The 15697-nt window shown below is 39.4% G+C and overlaps 1 protein-coding gene across 1 annotated transcript in view; it reads left to right on the forward strand.

The window, feature by feature from the left end:
* The window catches only part of ZNF365 (zinc finger protein 365), a 54589-nt gene extending 41033 nt beyond the window's left edge, over window positions 1-13556 (forward strand). The window contains exons 4-5 of the mRNA XM_089683206.1: window positions 8112-8149; window positions 13300-13556. Coding sequence (XP_089539332.1) covers window positions 8112-8149; window positions 13300-13552 — 291 coding nt within the window. The 3' untranslated portion in view covers window positions 13553-13556. The remainder of the gene's footprint in view (window positions 1-8111; window positions 8150-13299) is intronic.
* Window positions 13557-15697: the final 2141 nt, after the last annotated feature.

Raw genomic sequence — 15697 nt, forward strand, 5'->3', positions numbered from 1 at the left:
TTCCTCAGTACCCTAGATAATGTCATCTGGAGTTTCATGTTTGCCGCATATAATTTACAGGATCCAGACACTCAGACACTTGCCTGCTCTGTCCTTATACATGAAAGAACCAACGAAAAATGGCGCCCGAGCTCTCGCACGTGCGCAGTACATTTTGTTCTTCTCCAATATGGCGGCAGACAAGGCGGTGTGATTGGCGACCCCCCTCTGAGGACGTGTTTGAGCACGATACGCGTTAGGAGGAGCCACATCACGCCGTGACGTCACGCCGCCGGAGCAACGTGGAGCTCCGGTGGCCAACTTTGAAATTCAGATGGTTAGTCTTGATCGATTGCTATCTGCTGTTTTTACCCTATGATGCATCTTATCGCAATAAAATTGTTTAATACTTACTACACTATGGGAGTATCCTTGTTCCTACCCCCTGGGGGAGCTCTCTGAATTCACAGACCCACTGCTGCAGAACGGATCTCCAAACCTATAGTGGATATCTACATACCCAGGGAGCATCATCAGGCTCTTGAAAGGGGGAGCCCTTGAGGACGAGGACCACCTGTATCAATCCCATAAGTATCCTGTCTGATGACCCACCATACCTTAGAGGGAAGACCTTCTAGTTCTTGACCCTTCCTTATCTGATGACATCTGGATTATTTACATAAGGCGCATTTTACATGCGCGTCCGGTGAGTGCACATTACCTTCACCACTATTGCACTGATACCGGGTCCAGAGTTACCAGAGCACCAGAGTTACCTTTATCCTATTTATTGAATATACATTGAACTTCTTATATATTTATTAATTTATTTTGGAGGGGATATTAATTGTTCTTATTGAGTTATTGATTTTATTGATACACTTGGTTATTAATTTTTTATATTAGCGCTGCACTTTTATATATTATTTATGATCCAGGGTGAAATTGGTTACCTTTGTTGTGCATAGCAGCTCCTTTGGTTTATCTTTAAGGCACTTGCCTCCCTACTTACACAACTAGAATTACTACCCCTCCAAGAGCCCTTCTCCTAAGCACAGTGGGGTATATTTACTAAAGCTGGAGAGTGCAAAATCAGATGCACTTCTGCATAGAATCCAATCAGCTTCCAGGTTTTATTGCCAAAGCTTAATTGAACAAGCTGAGGTTTGAAGCTGATTGGCTACCATGCTGCACAGGTTCTAAGTGCACCAGCTTTAGTAAATCTTCCCCAGTGAGTGGATGAGCTCTTAGGGGTAAGACAGCAGCATTCTTTTGCTGGGAAAGATATATCAATGTGTGCACTTGGAGTGGGACACAGAAGGGTGGGAGATAGGTAGTGGTCCTGTAGTTCAGGCACTTGTAGTTCAGACAAGGCCGACAAAGAGGCTTTGGATTGAAGGGCAGGAAAAGCACTGTTTTCAACCCAGAGTCAGGAAAGTCAGGAGCATAACAAGTAAGTTTCTGTACTTGTAGTTTTTTTTAAATAATAACACATAGGTTAATATATTAGAGAGATGAACTGATTATGCTTCTTTTTGTTTTTGTGCCCTGACATGCATTTTAGGGGGTCTATTTATAGAAAAATACATTGGATGAATGGCATAAGTATTCGCCCAGCCGTGATGCATTTTGATCATATATATTATGCTTTACAGGTTGATTTCCTATGATCGTCAGCTCCATCTAGTGGTCATAATGTGGTATTTTTCCTGTAGTCTCCAAACTACGGCCCTTTGCTTGCCTTTATCTGACCCTTGGGGTAACATTTCTCCAAATGATATGAGGCACTACTCATCAGACTGACACCATCAATGCGGCACTATTTCTTCCACTGACACCAACAATGAAGAATTGTTTACTCCCATTGATGCCGAGTCGTGTTTTACTCACACTGGCCACATTCTGGCTCCCTAAAGTCTTAAGGACAGTAAACCAGCCCTTTGTTTACAAATTTTGGAGACCCCTGGTTTAGTGAATCAGCCTGACTTTGCCAGGGTGTTAGATACTGGATTGCTAATGCAACAAAGAAAGCACTTTAACATGTTAATTAGCCGAATCCAGTAATTTGGCATATTCTTATGTTTAAACAATAACCTGTCACAGAAAACAACTGCCATTTCTGCCTTATTACTGCTATTGGCACACATTACTAGTCAACCTTTTGGAAACTGTAGGTATCCTGCAGCAAGGATAAACATTCACTTTTTGTTGTACAAATATTCTGCCAGTTGTGCAGTGTTCACAGTCCTTGATAAACCCAATTAAGCAAATTAAACCTTCTACTACAGGGGCTCCTCTCTGTGAGTTTAATTTACTGTGTGGGACCAGCCCTGCATTAACCCAGCTCTTTTTTCAGTAATAACACTCTCTTTCTGAATTCTCTCACACTTTACTTAATTAGAGCAGCAAACCCACAAGAAAGTTTATTTGTTAATGTCTCCTTAGACTGAGGATGCTGTTAAATAACAGGCATGAGACTAATATGGAGCTGCAATTGCTGAAAATAGTAGTGGTCTGGCTTTAATTCTAGCCCACCAGCCTAGAACAAGTATGCAGAAACAGGTGGCAAGCTGTAAGTCTGCACAATGTACATATAAATACCAAATACACTACTTTCTAGTGTTACTTACTCCTGCCCCAGCACTAAGTGCATGTCTTACTCCTGACACCTGCATCATGTGCATTCCTTACTCCTAATCCCTGTACTCTGTGTGTTACTTACTCCTAATCCCTACAACCTGTGCATTACTTACTCCTGATCTCCACACTTTGCACATTACTAACTTCTGACCCCTGCTCTCTGTACTTTACTTACTCCTGACTCCTGTACTCTGTGCATACGTGGTTCTTGAAATGTGTGTATTACTTATTCCTGATGTCTGCACTCTGTACATTACTTACTCTTGATCGGTGTGCATTACTTGCTCTTGACCTTTCTAATCTGTGCTTTACTAACTCCTGATCCCTGCACTCTGTGAGTTACTTACTCCTGACTCTTGCACTGTTTGCATTACTTACTCCTGACCCCCACAGTGTTTTCATTACTTACTCTTGATCCCAAAACTTTACTTCTGCACTCTGCGTGTCAGTTTATCCTGACCTTGGCACTATGTGCATTACTTACTGCTGACTCCTGCACTGTGTACGTTTTATACTCCTGACCTGTGTCCTCTGTGAATCACTTGCGCTTGACCTGTGCATCACTTACATCTGACTCCTTCACTGTGTTCATTACTTACTCCTTACTCCTGCACTCTGTTCATTACTTGACCTCTGCACTCATAATTGTATGTGTTACACACTCTTGACTCAGAGCAGAGTAGGTTCAGGTTTTATTTAACCATACCCCCTTAAGGCCCTCACACAGTTACAACAATTTGGCAGCACCCTCAGTTTGCTGTACCATGTAATGTATCATTTCTCTACCCCTGCTGCCAAAGACATTTTCACTGGAATTCATAAAGACTGACACAGACAGATTTTGCGAATACTTCTGAATGTGCCAAATTCATCTACCTGTCTAGAACTTTTACTTGAATTTGGCTTATGCTGTGCCACTTTTAGAATGCACTGGAGACACTTTCACAAAATTTGTCTGAGTCAGTTTTTCTCTCTGTGTGCCAAAAGAAAGTTGGTCCTAATTAGCTCTACTTTAAAATTCGTCCCATTCAATGCGGCACAATATAAAAATGGTGCATTCAATGTGACACAGTTTAAAAGAGGTGCATTTTAAAAACTACTTGAATTTGGTGCACGAGTAACTGTCAGAACCAAAGGTGTCGCAAATTCTTCATGAATTTGCAAGAAAGATTAACGCCAGAAAAGTGGCGAAGCGGTATTATTTAATACCCCTTTTTTCTTTATATGATGAATGTCTGCTTCCAATTCCAAAAGTATGGGACCAGTAGTTTCAAGGCGAGTTAAAGGAGAAGTACAGTATAGTTTGAAAATCTGGTCACCCTACCTTTAGGGTTAAGGACAGTGATAGGGCTAAGTCCGGGTTTGAGAATAGGTGACGCATGTGGTTACTTACAGCAAAATTACATTCCCTCATTTTCCTATGACAAAACGTCTGTACCTAAATATCCCAGAATTATACCTAACATAGCGCTGGGCTGAAGTATTATCACATATAAAATAAAAAGGTGAATCGCATCTTTGCTTGAGCTGACCTGTGTTTGAATTAGGTTTCTTATATATTTACTCACTCTACTGTACTTTTGATTTATTACAACCTATATCTGCAGTGCAAACAGTGATTTCTGAGAAATAGATTGGAGAGTAATGGCACAGCTGAAAGCTTCATTCCTTATAGTTGGCTTGGAAATGGATAGTGTGATTATCAAGACTTCCAGGGAAAAATGTCATGGACGTGGTCTATAATAGACTTTTCTGTGCTGATTTCTGTAAACAGTACTAGTTGATCTCTGGTGCTTCTTATTTTACAATTTCCACTGAAATCATCAAAATGCATTATTTTTTGGCATTTTGGGTTTTTTTTTCAAAGGGGACTGGTGATCAGTTTAAAAGTAAGGCTCTCAATAAATCTTTTTTCCTCTAGAGTTGGATCCAGCGTTGGAGTGTTAGAACTTGTGTGAGATTTTTAGTGATGTCTGTATCTCTAATTTCCTTTTGCTTTCTGGAGCACTTAGCCTCCTTTCACACTGGCAGCAGACTTTACTGCCCTACTAAAAAGTGATCCGCTGTTGCTGTTCAGAGACAGCTAAGTAGCATTTTGTAGGTGTTAATGAGGCGATATTGCAGTCTCCTGAATGCCTATTTTTCTATTCCTGGGGACTGGCATTTGGCAAGCATTAACTTCAATGGGTACATTGGGAAGCATCACCTGCTAAGCACAACATGCCAAGTTAAATTTGCCAGACTGTAAGGCATCTGATTATGGCATTGTGTATGGACCTGTGTGGCTATCATGTTCATTTGTAGGTAGGAGGTTGGGGGTCAAATGAAACATGGAGCAACCACCTGTTTTTGCTCCTAATTTGGTGCCTATGTGAAGCTTTGCAGCTTTAGACTTACATGCCAAACAACACAGTTCCTTTTTTTGGAGCGTTATGGTAGTTGGCTGTGACCAAACTCCTGACCTCACTATTGATTAGTGGGGCCATTTATTAAAGTGATCTGCCAATAGTATGGCAAGCCCAGGTCTAGCAGAGGTGATGTGCAGGCTCATGAAATGCCACATTTGTCTTACTATTTTGTACCCACAGATCCGCTGTATATAAAGATTTTTTTATGTTTTTTCAGTTGTTCACATACTGAGTCATGTTTTAAATTTCTGGGCACACAGTTGAATAACCTATATATCAGACAGCAAACTTGCTGACCAGCTGAGAGTGTAGTATATTCAAGATCTTGTGTTTCCAGTGCTGAACATACTCTTTTTCACTAAATATCTAATAAAGTGGAACAACACTGTATCTGAGCATCACAGACCAAAAATGCTATTAATTTATTGTTAATATTCCAAGCAAATTCCACCATCCATCCATGTCTCCATGCTTAATTTTGCTGAGGAATCGTTTTGAAAAACACAGCCTAGCATTTCTGGCTGCAGCCATCTTGAGTAAGGGCAATGATTCATGTAGCATTTACTTCCTGGAATCCATCTTCCCTTAGCGCAGTCATGCAGATAGGAGAGTGTGCTTAGTTAAAAAAAAACCTCCTCCCCTCCTGAAGACTCCTAGGAAGTATGACATTTGCCTAGGCATGGAAACCAGAAAGTAACTGAGGAAATGTAAAAAACAGTTTAAGCAAATAACTTTGATATACTTTCCTGTTTACTAATACTAGCAGCAAAATATTTAAAAATAGTCCATCTTGATTGAGAGAGTGAAGTTGCATTTAAGTTCATGTTCTTAATGAACAGTATTATTATTATTAATATACAAAATTTATATACCACCAACAGCCTGAGTAGCGCTGTACAATATAAAGGTAGACAGTACAATTACAATACAGTTCAGTACAGAAGGGATAGGAGGGCCCTGCTCATGGAGGTTACATCTAATGTTCTTTAAGACAGTTTTACTCACTTTATTGTGTATAGCAAAAAGGAACAAAAGTCACTCTTAAAAAATTGTAAATGTCTAATAGGACTGTTATTAGATTAATTATTTGGGGTTCCATGTTTTAAAAATATTTAACCCTTTTTATGTCTCCCTCTTGCACCCCTTTAATAAGCTCCTGTATATACAGTTGTGGCCAAAATTATTCAACCCCCACTGAAATTGAGTGTTTTGGCCAGTTTGACATTGCTTTTGATCATTCAGTCATCTTGCTTACATTTACATTAAAGAGGCACTTGTAGGTCAGACAAATATAACATAACAGTTATAATGAAATAACCACAAATGTCTTTTCTGTGCTCACAGCATTATCAGTTTTATTCAACCCCCAAGTGACATTCAATCTTAGTACTTAGTACAGCATCCTTTTACAGTTATAACAGCTTTTAAACGTGAAGCATAGCTTGACACAAGTGTCTTGCAGCGATCTACGGGTATCTTCGCCCATTCTTCATGGGCAAAGGCCTCCAGTTCAGTCACATTCTTAGGCTTGCGCACTGCAACTGCTTTCTTTAAGTCCCACCAGAGGTTCTCAATCGGATTTAAGTCTGGTGACTGCGATGGCCACTCCAAAATGTTCCAGCCTTTCCTCTGCAACCATGCTCTAGTGGACTTGGAGGTATGCTTGGGATCATTGTCCTGTTGAAAGGTCCAACGTCTCCCAAGCCTCAGGTGTGTGACGGACTGCATCACGTTTCCATCCAATATCTCCTGGTACTGAAGAGAATTCATGGTACCTTGCACACGCTGAAGCTTCCCTGTACCTGCAGAAGCAAAACAGCCCCAAAGCATGATTGACCCTCCACCATGCTTCACAGTAGGCAAGGTGTTCTTTTCATCATAGGCCTTGTTCTTCCTCCTCCAAACATAGCGTTGATCCATGGGCCCAAACAGTTCTAATTTTGTTTCATCAGTCCACAGAACACTATCCCACAACTTTTGTGGTTTGTCCACATGGCTTTTGGCATACTGCAGTCGACTCTTCTTATTCTTTGGAGACAGCAAGGGGGTACGCCTGGGAGTTCTGGCACGGAGGCCTTCATTACGCAGTGTGCGTCTTATTGTCTGGGCTGAAACTTCTGTACCCACATCTGACAAATCTTTTCTCAGTTCCTCAGCAGTCACACGGGGACTTCTCTCCACTCTACGCTTCAGGTAGCGCACAGCAGTCGAAGTCAGCATCTTCTTTCTGCCACGACCAGGTAGCGTTTCAACAGTGCCCTTTGCCTTGAATTTGCGAATGATGCTTCCTAAGGTGTCTCTTGGTATGTTTAACATCTTTGCAATCTTCTTATAGCCATTGCCCTTCCTGTGAAGAGAAATCACCTCTTCTCTTGTCTTCCTGGACCATTCTCTTGCCTTCACCATGTTTGTAACCACACCAGTAAATGTCTAGAAGGAGCTGAGTATCACAGTCATTTTAAAGCTGCCTAATTGGTGCTTATTATGCTTGATTGCTGCTCGGTGACATCCACAGGTGTTTTCAATACCTGATGGAAAGCACCTGTATGAACCTCTGTTCTTCAGAGTGGTAGTCTTTAAGGGGTTGAATAATTGTGGCAATGAAGAAACCACATAAGAACCATTTACTACTGTATTACATAAACAATTGATGTCATTTTAGTTGCATTTGGGTAGTTACAACGTCCTTGTAGGATTTGATTCTGAATACAATTCCAAATGTACACTATAGTCCCTAAACCCCTTTACAGCATTGGGGGTTGAATAATTTTGGCCACAACTGTATCTATATTAGCAATTAACTAAATCCATTCATGGCACTTTTTTAAATGGCAGCAGTTAGCACTGCCCACAAGCTGCACTAAAGTATATAGAATTTAGGTTTTATACGAATCTAAAGATGAAATTATTTGTTTTACAGAATTTGTAACCCAAGTCCTATCTAAAGTAGACTTTCATTTTACAGTAGCCATTTTTTTTTGTGATAATGCTACAAAAAGTTTGTGTCAATATGGACTGTATATGCTTTTACTAAGGTTATATAAATGGTTTAAGCATGTGAAAACTCTTCATTTGTTCCCACAGGTTGTACATTTTCAGGCAAGCAGGAAAAACAAGTGCCTGTATGTATATTTAATTTTTTTACAGTTAAATTATTTTTAATATTTTTATTGTATATTTTGCTATGATTCATTTGTTAATACTTGAGTTATTATACTTTTGTATAGAATAAGATTTGACTATCCTTGTGCTTAAGATAGATTCCTGTAAAGTAATCCTTTAGTCCCAAACTATCTATTAACCTAAGCCCTCTTCAGCTCAAAACATATCTAGTATGTAACATCTGGTCATAACTTTATGCTGAAATTGCTGTACAAATATTGACTTTCGGAAAGTTGATCTTTGTAAGCTTTAGGCATATACACTGCTCAAAAAAATTAAAGGAACACTTAACCAGAGTATAGCATCAAGTCAATTAAACTCCTGGGATATTGATCTGGTCAGTTACGTAGCAGAGAGGGTTGTTAATCAGTTTCAGCTGCTGGTGTTAATTAACAACAGGTGCGCTAGATGGGCAACAATGAGACGAACCCCAAAACAGGAATGGTTTTACAGGTGGAGGCCACTGACATTTTTTTTGCTACTCATCTTTTCTGACTTATACTTCTATATTACAACACTTCAACCTATAATATCCCAGAAAAGTGATCTGCCTTCACCCTTGAAGGCCAACTGAATAATATATATGTGACTTTTCTATGAACAAAATACATCAAATCAAAATGCAAAACCAAAATAATATAAAATATAAAATTATAAAAATTATCTGCAAAAAAATATTATCTGCAAAAATTATGTCCAAAGTCCCACCGTGTCCAAAAATAAAATAAAATCAAAAAGTCCCAAAAGGAATCCCCAAAAAAATAATCCTCACAAGTGTAAACACAAAAACTTAAACTTTTTCTTCTTCTTTCATCACCAAAACCTTCTTAATACCCGCAAATTCTGATATTCATATACCTCAAAAAAAGAAAAAAAAACTCGACATAGTGTCATACCTTAAATAATGAAAACACACGTGCCACTCGCTGTGCAGCATGCAAGATATTGACTAAACGTGTAAACTCAAACCAAGTGTCAAAACACATAAAATAAGTGAAATGACAGTATGAGTGAAAGCACATACAATATGTGAAAAACCACTCCACAAATAACACTCTAATATATAAAAGGGTGATAAATGAAAACCAAATCCCAACTCTCCAACTCTAATATGGATGGGTAATTACCCTATAGCAGAAACAGCAAGGCAGATTAACCACTCTGGGTTACACTCTCCTCTCCTCGATTTTCTCCCAGGACTAGGGTCACTTCCTTCACTTTCCTCCAGAGAACCAGTCAGTGAAACAGATAAGTGAAGTGGCAATATGAGTGAGAGCACATTCACCCTATAGTAGAAACAGCAGGGCAGACTAACCGCTCTGGGCCACACTCTCCTCTCCTCGACTTTCTCCAAAGACTAGGGTCACTTCCTCCACCTTCCTCCAAGAACCAGTCACAGTGTAAGAGATAATCTTCTTTATTGATAACTCACATAAAATTCGTGTTTTCATTATTTAAGGTATGACACTATGTCGAGTTTTTTTTCTTTTTTTGAGGTATATGAATATCAGAATTTGCGGGTATTAAGAAGGTTTTGGTGATGAAAGAAGAAGAAAAAGTTTAAGTTTTTGTGTTTACACTTGTGAGGATTATTTTTTTGGGGATTCCTTTTGGGACTTTTTGATTTTATTTTATTTTTGGACACGGTGGGACTTTGGACATAATTTTTGCAGATAATATTTTTTTGCAGATAATTTTTATAATTTTATATTTTATATTATTTTGGTTTTGCATTTTGATTTGATGTATTTTGTTCATAGAAAAGTCACATATATATTATCTTTTCTGACTGTTTTTCACTAGTTTTGCATTTAGCTAGGGACAGTGTCACTACTGGTAGCATGAGGCGATACCTGGACCCTACAGAGGTTGCACAGGAAGTCCAACTCCTCCAGGATTGCACATCAATATGTGCCATTGCCAGAAGGTCTGCTGTGTCTCTCAGCACAGTCCCAAGAGCATCGAGGAGACAGGCAGTTACCCTAGGAGAGCTGGACAGGGCCGTAGAAGGTCCTTAACCCATCAGCAAGACCGGTATCTGCTCCTTTGTGCAAAGAGGAACAGGATGAGCACTGCCAGAGCCCTACAAAATGACCTCCAGCAGGCAACTGGTGTGAATGTCTCTGACATGAGGGTGGCCTAAGGGCCCGACGTCCTCCATTGGGTCCTGTGCTCACTGCCCAGCACCATAGAGCTCGATTGGCATTTGCCATTGAACACCAGAATTGGCAGGTCCGCCACTGGCGCCATGTGCTTTTCACATATGAGAGCAGGTTCACCCTAAGCACATGTGACTGACATGAATGGGTCTGGAGAAGCTGTGGAGAACGTTATGCTGCCTGTAACATCATTCAGCATGACTGTTTTGGTGGTGAGTCAGCGATGTTCTGGGGAGGCATATCCATGGAGGGATGTACAGACCTCTACATGCTAGACAATGGCACCCTGACTGCCATTAGGTATAGGGATGAAATCCTTGGACCCATTGTCAGACCCTACGCTTGTGCAGTGGGTCCTGGGTTCCTCCTGGTGCATGACAATGCCTGGCCTCATGTGGTGAGAGGATGCAGGAGAGGATGAAGGAATTGATACCATTGAATGGCCCCCACACTCGCATGACCTAAATCCAATAGAACCCCTCTGGGTTATCATGTTTCGGTCCATCCGGTTCTGCCAAGTTGCACCTCAGACTGTCAAGGAGCTCAGTGATGCCCTGGTCCAGATCTGGGAGGAAATACCCCAGGACACGATCTGTCCTCTCATTAGGAGCATGCCCCGATGTGGTCAGGCAGGCATACAAGCACACGGGGGCCATACAAACTACTGAGTACCATTTTGAGTTGCTGAAACAAAATTTCATCAAAATGGACTAGTCTGCTGCATCATTTTTGCACTTTGATTTTCAGGGGGGGTTTTTTAATTCAGTCCTCTGTAGTTTGATCATTTTCATGTTCCTCAAACGATGGGGCATCCTTACGTTCCTAACACATTACCCAGTCTATATCGGTATAGATATCCAGGATGATATTTTTCTCCATTGAGATCTGATGTGTTTTCAAAGTGTTCCTTTAATTTTGAACAGTGTATATTGCTCCCTATGTGGCAGTTTTTGGGCTGGGGACAGGTTGCCCAGAAACCAAACTTATCATGTATAGGGTGGAAAAAGGGACAACATGCTCACTTGCCTAATAACAGTTTTTTTTTCCAAATTGTTCATTGGCATTATCAGGTGGGGGATGCTGACTCAAAAGATAAAATCTGACAACTTATGGTGCCTAATACTTTGTGGGCCCAGATCAACAGATTTTATCAGACCTCTGATCCATTAGAGTGGTGAATCCAATTTGGATCTCAATTATATTTAGGAGGAATAGGGCCTGGGTTACTATTCAAACCTATAGTAATACAATAGCTGTTTGAAGCTAGTCAAATAGAGGTCAAAAGGAAATCAGTTGATTCTGAAAAAAGTGCTGAGATGTCTCAAATAATATACAACACCAATACCTGTAACACACATTTTGAGGTCAAAACTCTTATCTATTAAAAAATATTCTTACACTGAGTGAGCCAGTGTCATTCGATCCTATGCCCAATAATGTGAAAAATACCTTTAAGAAATATGGATCATCAAGACAATATATTTAAGTAGTGTGCATAACATATTGTACTTAAAAGCTGTTATCATTGAATCAAAACAAAGCTGATGTGCAAAGTAAACTATGTACACTGTCCATTAATAATCCCAAGGTGCAAGATATTTTAAAAAGTCCATAAAGTGATCTTCTTCAACACAAACTTGTCCCATATCACCACAAAGTGTCCCCTTCTTCACCTTGTGCCAATCAAATTGCTCCCCTTAAATTTAGACCTCTTAAATTATGCGATGATAATAGTGCTTGATATATGCATATGATTTGGCGATCATGAAATTAAGCGTAGCACTCCAACCTGTATACTTTCTAAAGAGACCTGAGAAAGGGAAAACACTATACAAAGGTTATTATTAGGTACACTTCTCTAGTACACAGACCATACCGGCTGTCTCAAAGAATAGATGTGTAAGATAGGAGTTATAGGAGCACTGAACCCATTTGGTAGATAAAAGACAGGTTGTCCGATTTTTAATGGAAGTACCTCAAGAATTCCTAGAAACCTATTGGAAGAGTGAGAACTCCACACTGATAAATTTCGTTCTGTTTGAGTTTATTCATTAAATCTGATGCAAAGATCAAAAGCCAATGTTTTTGGGTAGCTCACAATCCCATTTTTTTTCAGGGTTGTATATTAAAACAACACAAGGAAATTATATGTAAAAATTACAGGTATAACTTAGTGTCTAGAAAGATGATCCATCCCTCTAGATACAGATTTTATACATTTGAGTCTTACACGTGTTAGCCTGTGTTCTTTTGTTCTCCAGCCCTAATGAAGGGGGATTGTGAACCGAAAGGAGTGTGGGGTTGCTTGTGGGCATTACATACCTGGAGGGTAAATAGGTATAGTTCAACTGTAACTAGCCAGTGGGTACTATTAGAGTGAGTAGATATACAATATCTCACAGAAATGAGTACACCCTTCACATTTTTGTAAATATTTTATTCTATCTTTTCATGTGACAACACTGAAGAAATGACACTTTGCTACAATGTAAAGTAGTGAGTGTACAGCTTGTATAACAGTGTAAATTTGCTGCCCCCAAAAAAAACACAACAAACAGCCATTAATGTCTAAACCGCTGGCATCAAAAGTGAGTACAACCTCCCCCCCCCCACAAAAATGCTGGACCTCACCCCCACAAAAAATTTATATTGCTGTCTGAGTCCCCACTTCCAAAATTTCAAGTTCAGATTAGAACAGGAATTGAAGGGCAGTCATTCAATGGGACAACTGATTTGGTAACAGCTGCCATTTTTTTAGACATTTACTTTCACATTAAAATTAAGTCTCCCTAATGGAACAAACATGGCAAACATTTACAGCGGTTTCAAGCATTCTTTACTCTATACATAATTAAACTGAATAAAGTTTGAGCTTTAGATCTACTTTAATGTAACTTTGTACATAAGGAATGTATTTAGGAATATAACAAATGCTATGTTTAATTTTTCAGGAACCGAGGTAGTTTTAATCTGGTAAATAACATGCATGATGTCAAGCCTCAGTCTGCACAGAAAGGTCGCAGTTATATGAACCGCGTGGGCATCCAACCAATGAAATTATTACACGAGTCCTCAGAAGGTTGCCGAGAAGTATGGAAGCCACAAAAGAAAGTGGACTCTTCAGGCACTGCCAGGAAAGTTCACAACAAGTCAAAAATCGGGAAAAAGATATGCATGTGTAATAATGTTCATAAACAGTACTAAAGTACCACTTTGTTTACATTTTGTACAGAAACAGATGTCCTTTCACAATTCATGGGGGTATCTTTTTCCTGAAAGAGTTGTAAATATATCCGGGGAACTGCAATACATATCTTTGTTACCATTGTCCTTTAACTGATGAGTCACCTCAAAACTGGTTCCTGAGTTTTGGCTGGATGCTAGGAAATTGAAACACTCATTGATGTATCCCTGAGATCTGTATGGTGAGTTATCTTCTCCTGAGTTCCTAGGTTTACCTACCTGTGACAACCCAAAGGCTGTCATAGACTGCTTGAATTTCAGCTGATTTTTGCTGAATTGATCGTAATTCAAGCCTTGGGTAGCCCTGTTTGCACCAACTGGCTTGAAAAAAGTTGATTTTTCAGATGACTTTTGTCAAAAAAGTTGGGTGGAATATTGTGAGCTGAACAATGACTGCAACCAATAAGATGCAGTTACTGTTGAGTTGTTCAGAAAGTCATGGAAGCTGGCTGTTAGAATACCATAGCCAGCAGGGAAGATTCCTCCATCCACGCTCTTTAATGTGGATGGAAAAAATCTATTAGATTTCTTTCATTTCACTAGTGGGTTGAACAAGAGAAATCTTTAGCTGGTTAGCTGTAAACTTTCTACTTACTCTGGAGTTATAATTTATTTTACTTGATACAGTCCTTGATAAAGGAGATAGAGTTGGGAACTGGGTATATCTCTCCTTTAGACTTCTCAAGACATATATTAGATGATTATTCTATTCATAAGCATTAACCTGTAACTGGAATGTCAGTTTAGGTAGAACTCACTTTTAAAACTGGAGAAAGAATACTGCTACTGTATGTTTGTACATTTTCTTATTGCTTACACTCTATGATTTGCACATAAATAGTCAGTACTGTACAGTGCTGTAAAAGATAAAATGCTATTTTAGATATTTATATATAAACATATATAATGAAAGACTGAGGATTTAAACTTTAATGAAAATTGTTTATTCTTTAATAAGCTATCACACTGTCTGGCCTATATAAAAGAGCAAAGAGCAATGGTGTACTTTTGGCTGAAGCGGCCTATAACATTTCAGCTTAAAAATTAATACAGCTGTAATAAAAATGAAATATACAATCTGATTGGTTGCTGCAGGTAGCTAGGCTTTGCAATTTGCTTTAAATAAGGCCTCCAGTTATAATTGTTATTATTTACAGGGTGACAGTGATTGCTGACATTACACTGTAGGTCAAAGGTCAGCTATGGCTTGGATAGCTGTTGCTGACCTTTTGTATAGCACTTATACTCACACTGTATAACAGACCATTGTACAGTGAGTAATTATGTGAATCTGCACTTTTAGAAGCTGCCTTTTACTAGTAAAAGTAGGTGTTCGCAAACCTGTTTTAGAAATAATTGGTATTGAATGCTGTGTTATACAGGGCCCCAAGCTATTTTATAAGGGAGTAAATTGGCCTACTGCATATTCACCAATATGGAATAATTTTGGCCAGGGATTTACTTTGCATGACCCTTTGTGACATCAGTGTCTGTGAACTTAATGTGAACCTGTGGCCAGGTTATAGATGTTCAAGTATTTACATATTTGTACCAAACAAAATTCAAAATTAGTAGGTGCAGACACTGTGGAGCAATTCACCTTCAAAGTTCACAGCAAAAGAATTAAAGTTGTTCAGGTCATTCTTGCAGGCTGCTCAGTTCACTCTGCTCCCTCTTCTCAAAGCTCCTGCTTTGTGTTTACATTAAAGATTAGAAGGCTAAAAGGCTGCTGAGTCACAGCTGGGAAGCAGGGTGATCCAAGCTGGCTTAGAGACTTGAAGAGTTTCAGTGATTCTGTTGTGAATTTTGAAAACGGATTGCTCCACAGTGCTTCACGCTACAAAGGTCAGTGCAGACCTGTTTTTTATTTCCATAAGCTGGTTGCAGGTTCACTTTAAACTTCCATGATTCATTTGCTTGCTCTAGAACCATATGGCTAATTTGTCAAGTGTTGCCAGTCTTGCATGTGCCCATATACAGTCTTGTATGTGCTCAAGTAAATATCAGTTTTGTGTGGACTGTGGTAGGTTGAATCAACCGCTGGCTTTTTAGGCTGCTAGTAGACAAGCAGACCAAGAGTGTGTAAATCGATTAAAGATGTGCCCA

This window comes from Staurois parvus, unplaced genomic scaffold (genome assembly GCF_062004578.1).
Source record: "Staurois parvus isolate SC_StPar_1 unplaced genomic scaffold, SC_StPar_1.0 ptg000303l, whole genome shotgun sequence".
In the NCBI taxonomy this organism is placed as follows: Eukaryota; Metazoa; Chordata; class Amphibia; order Anura; family Ranidae; genus Staurois; species Staurois parvus.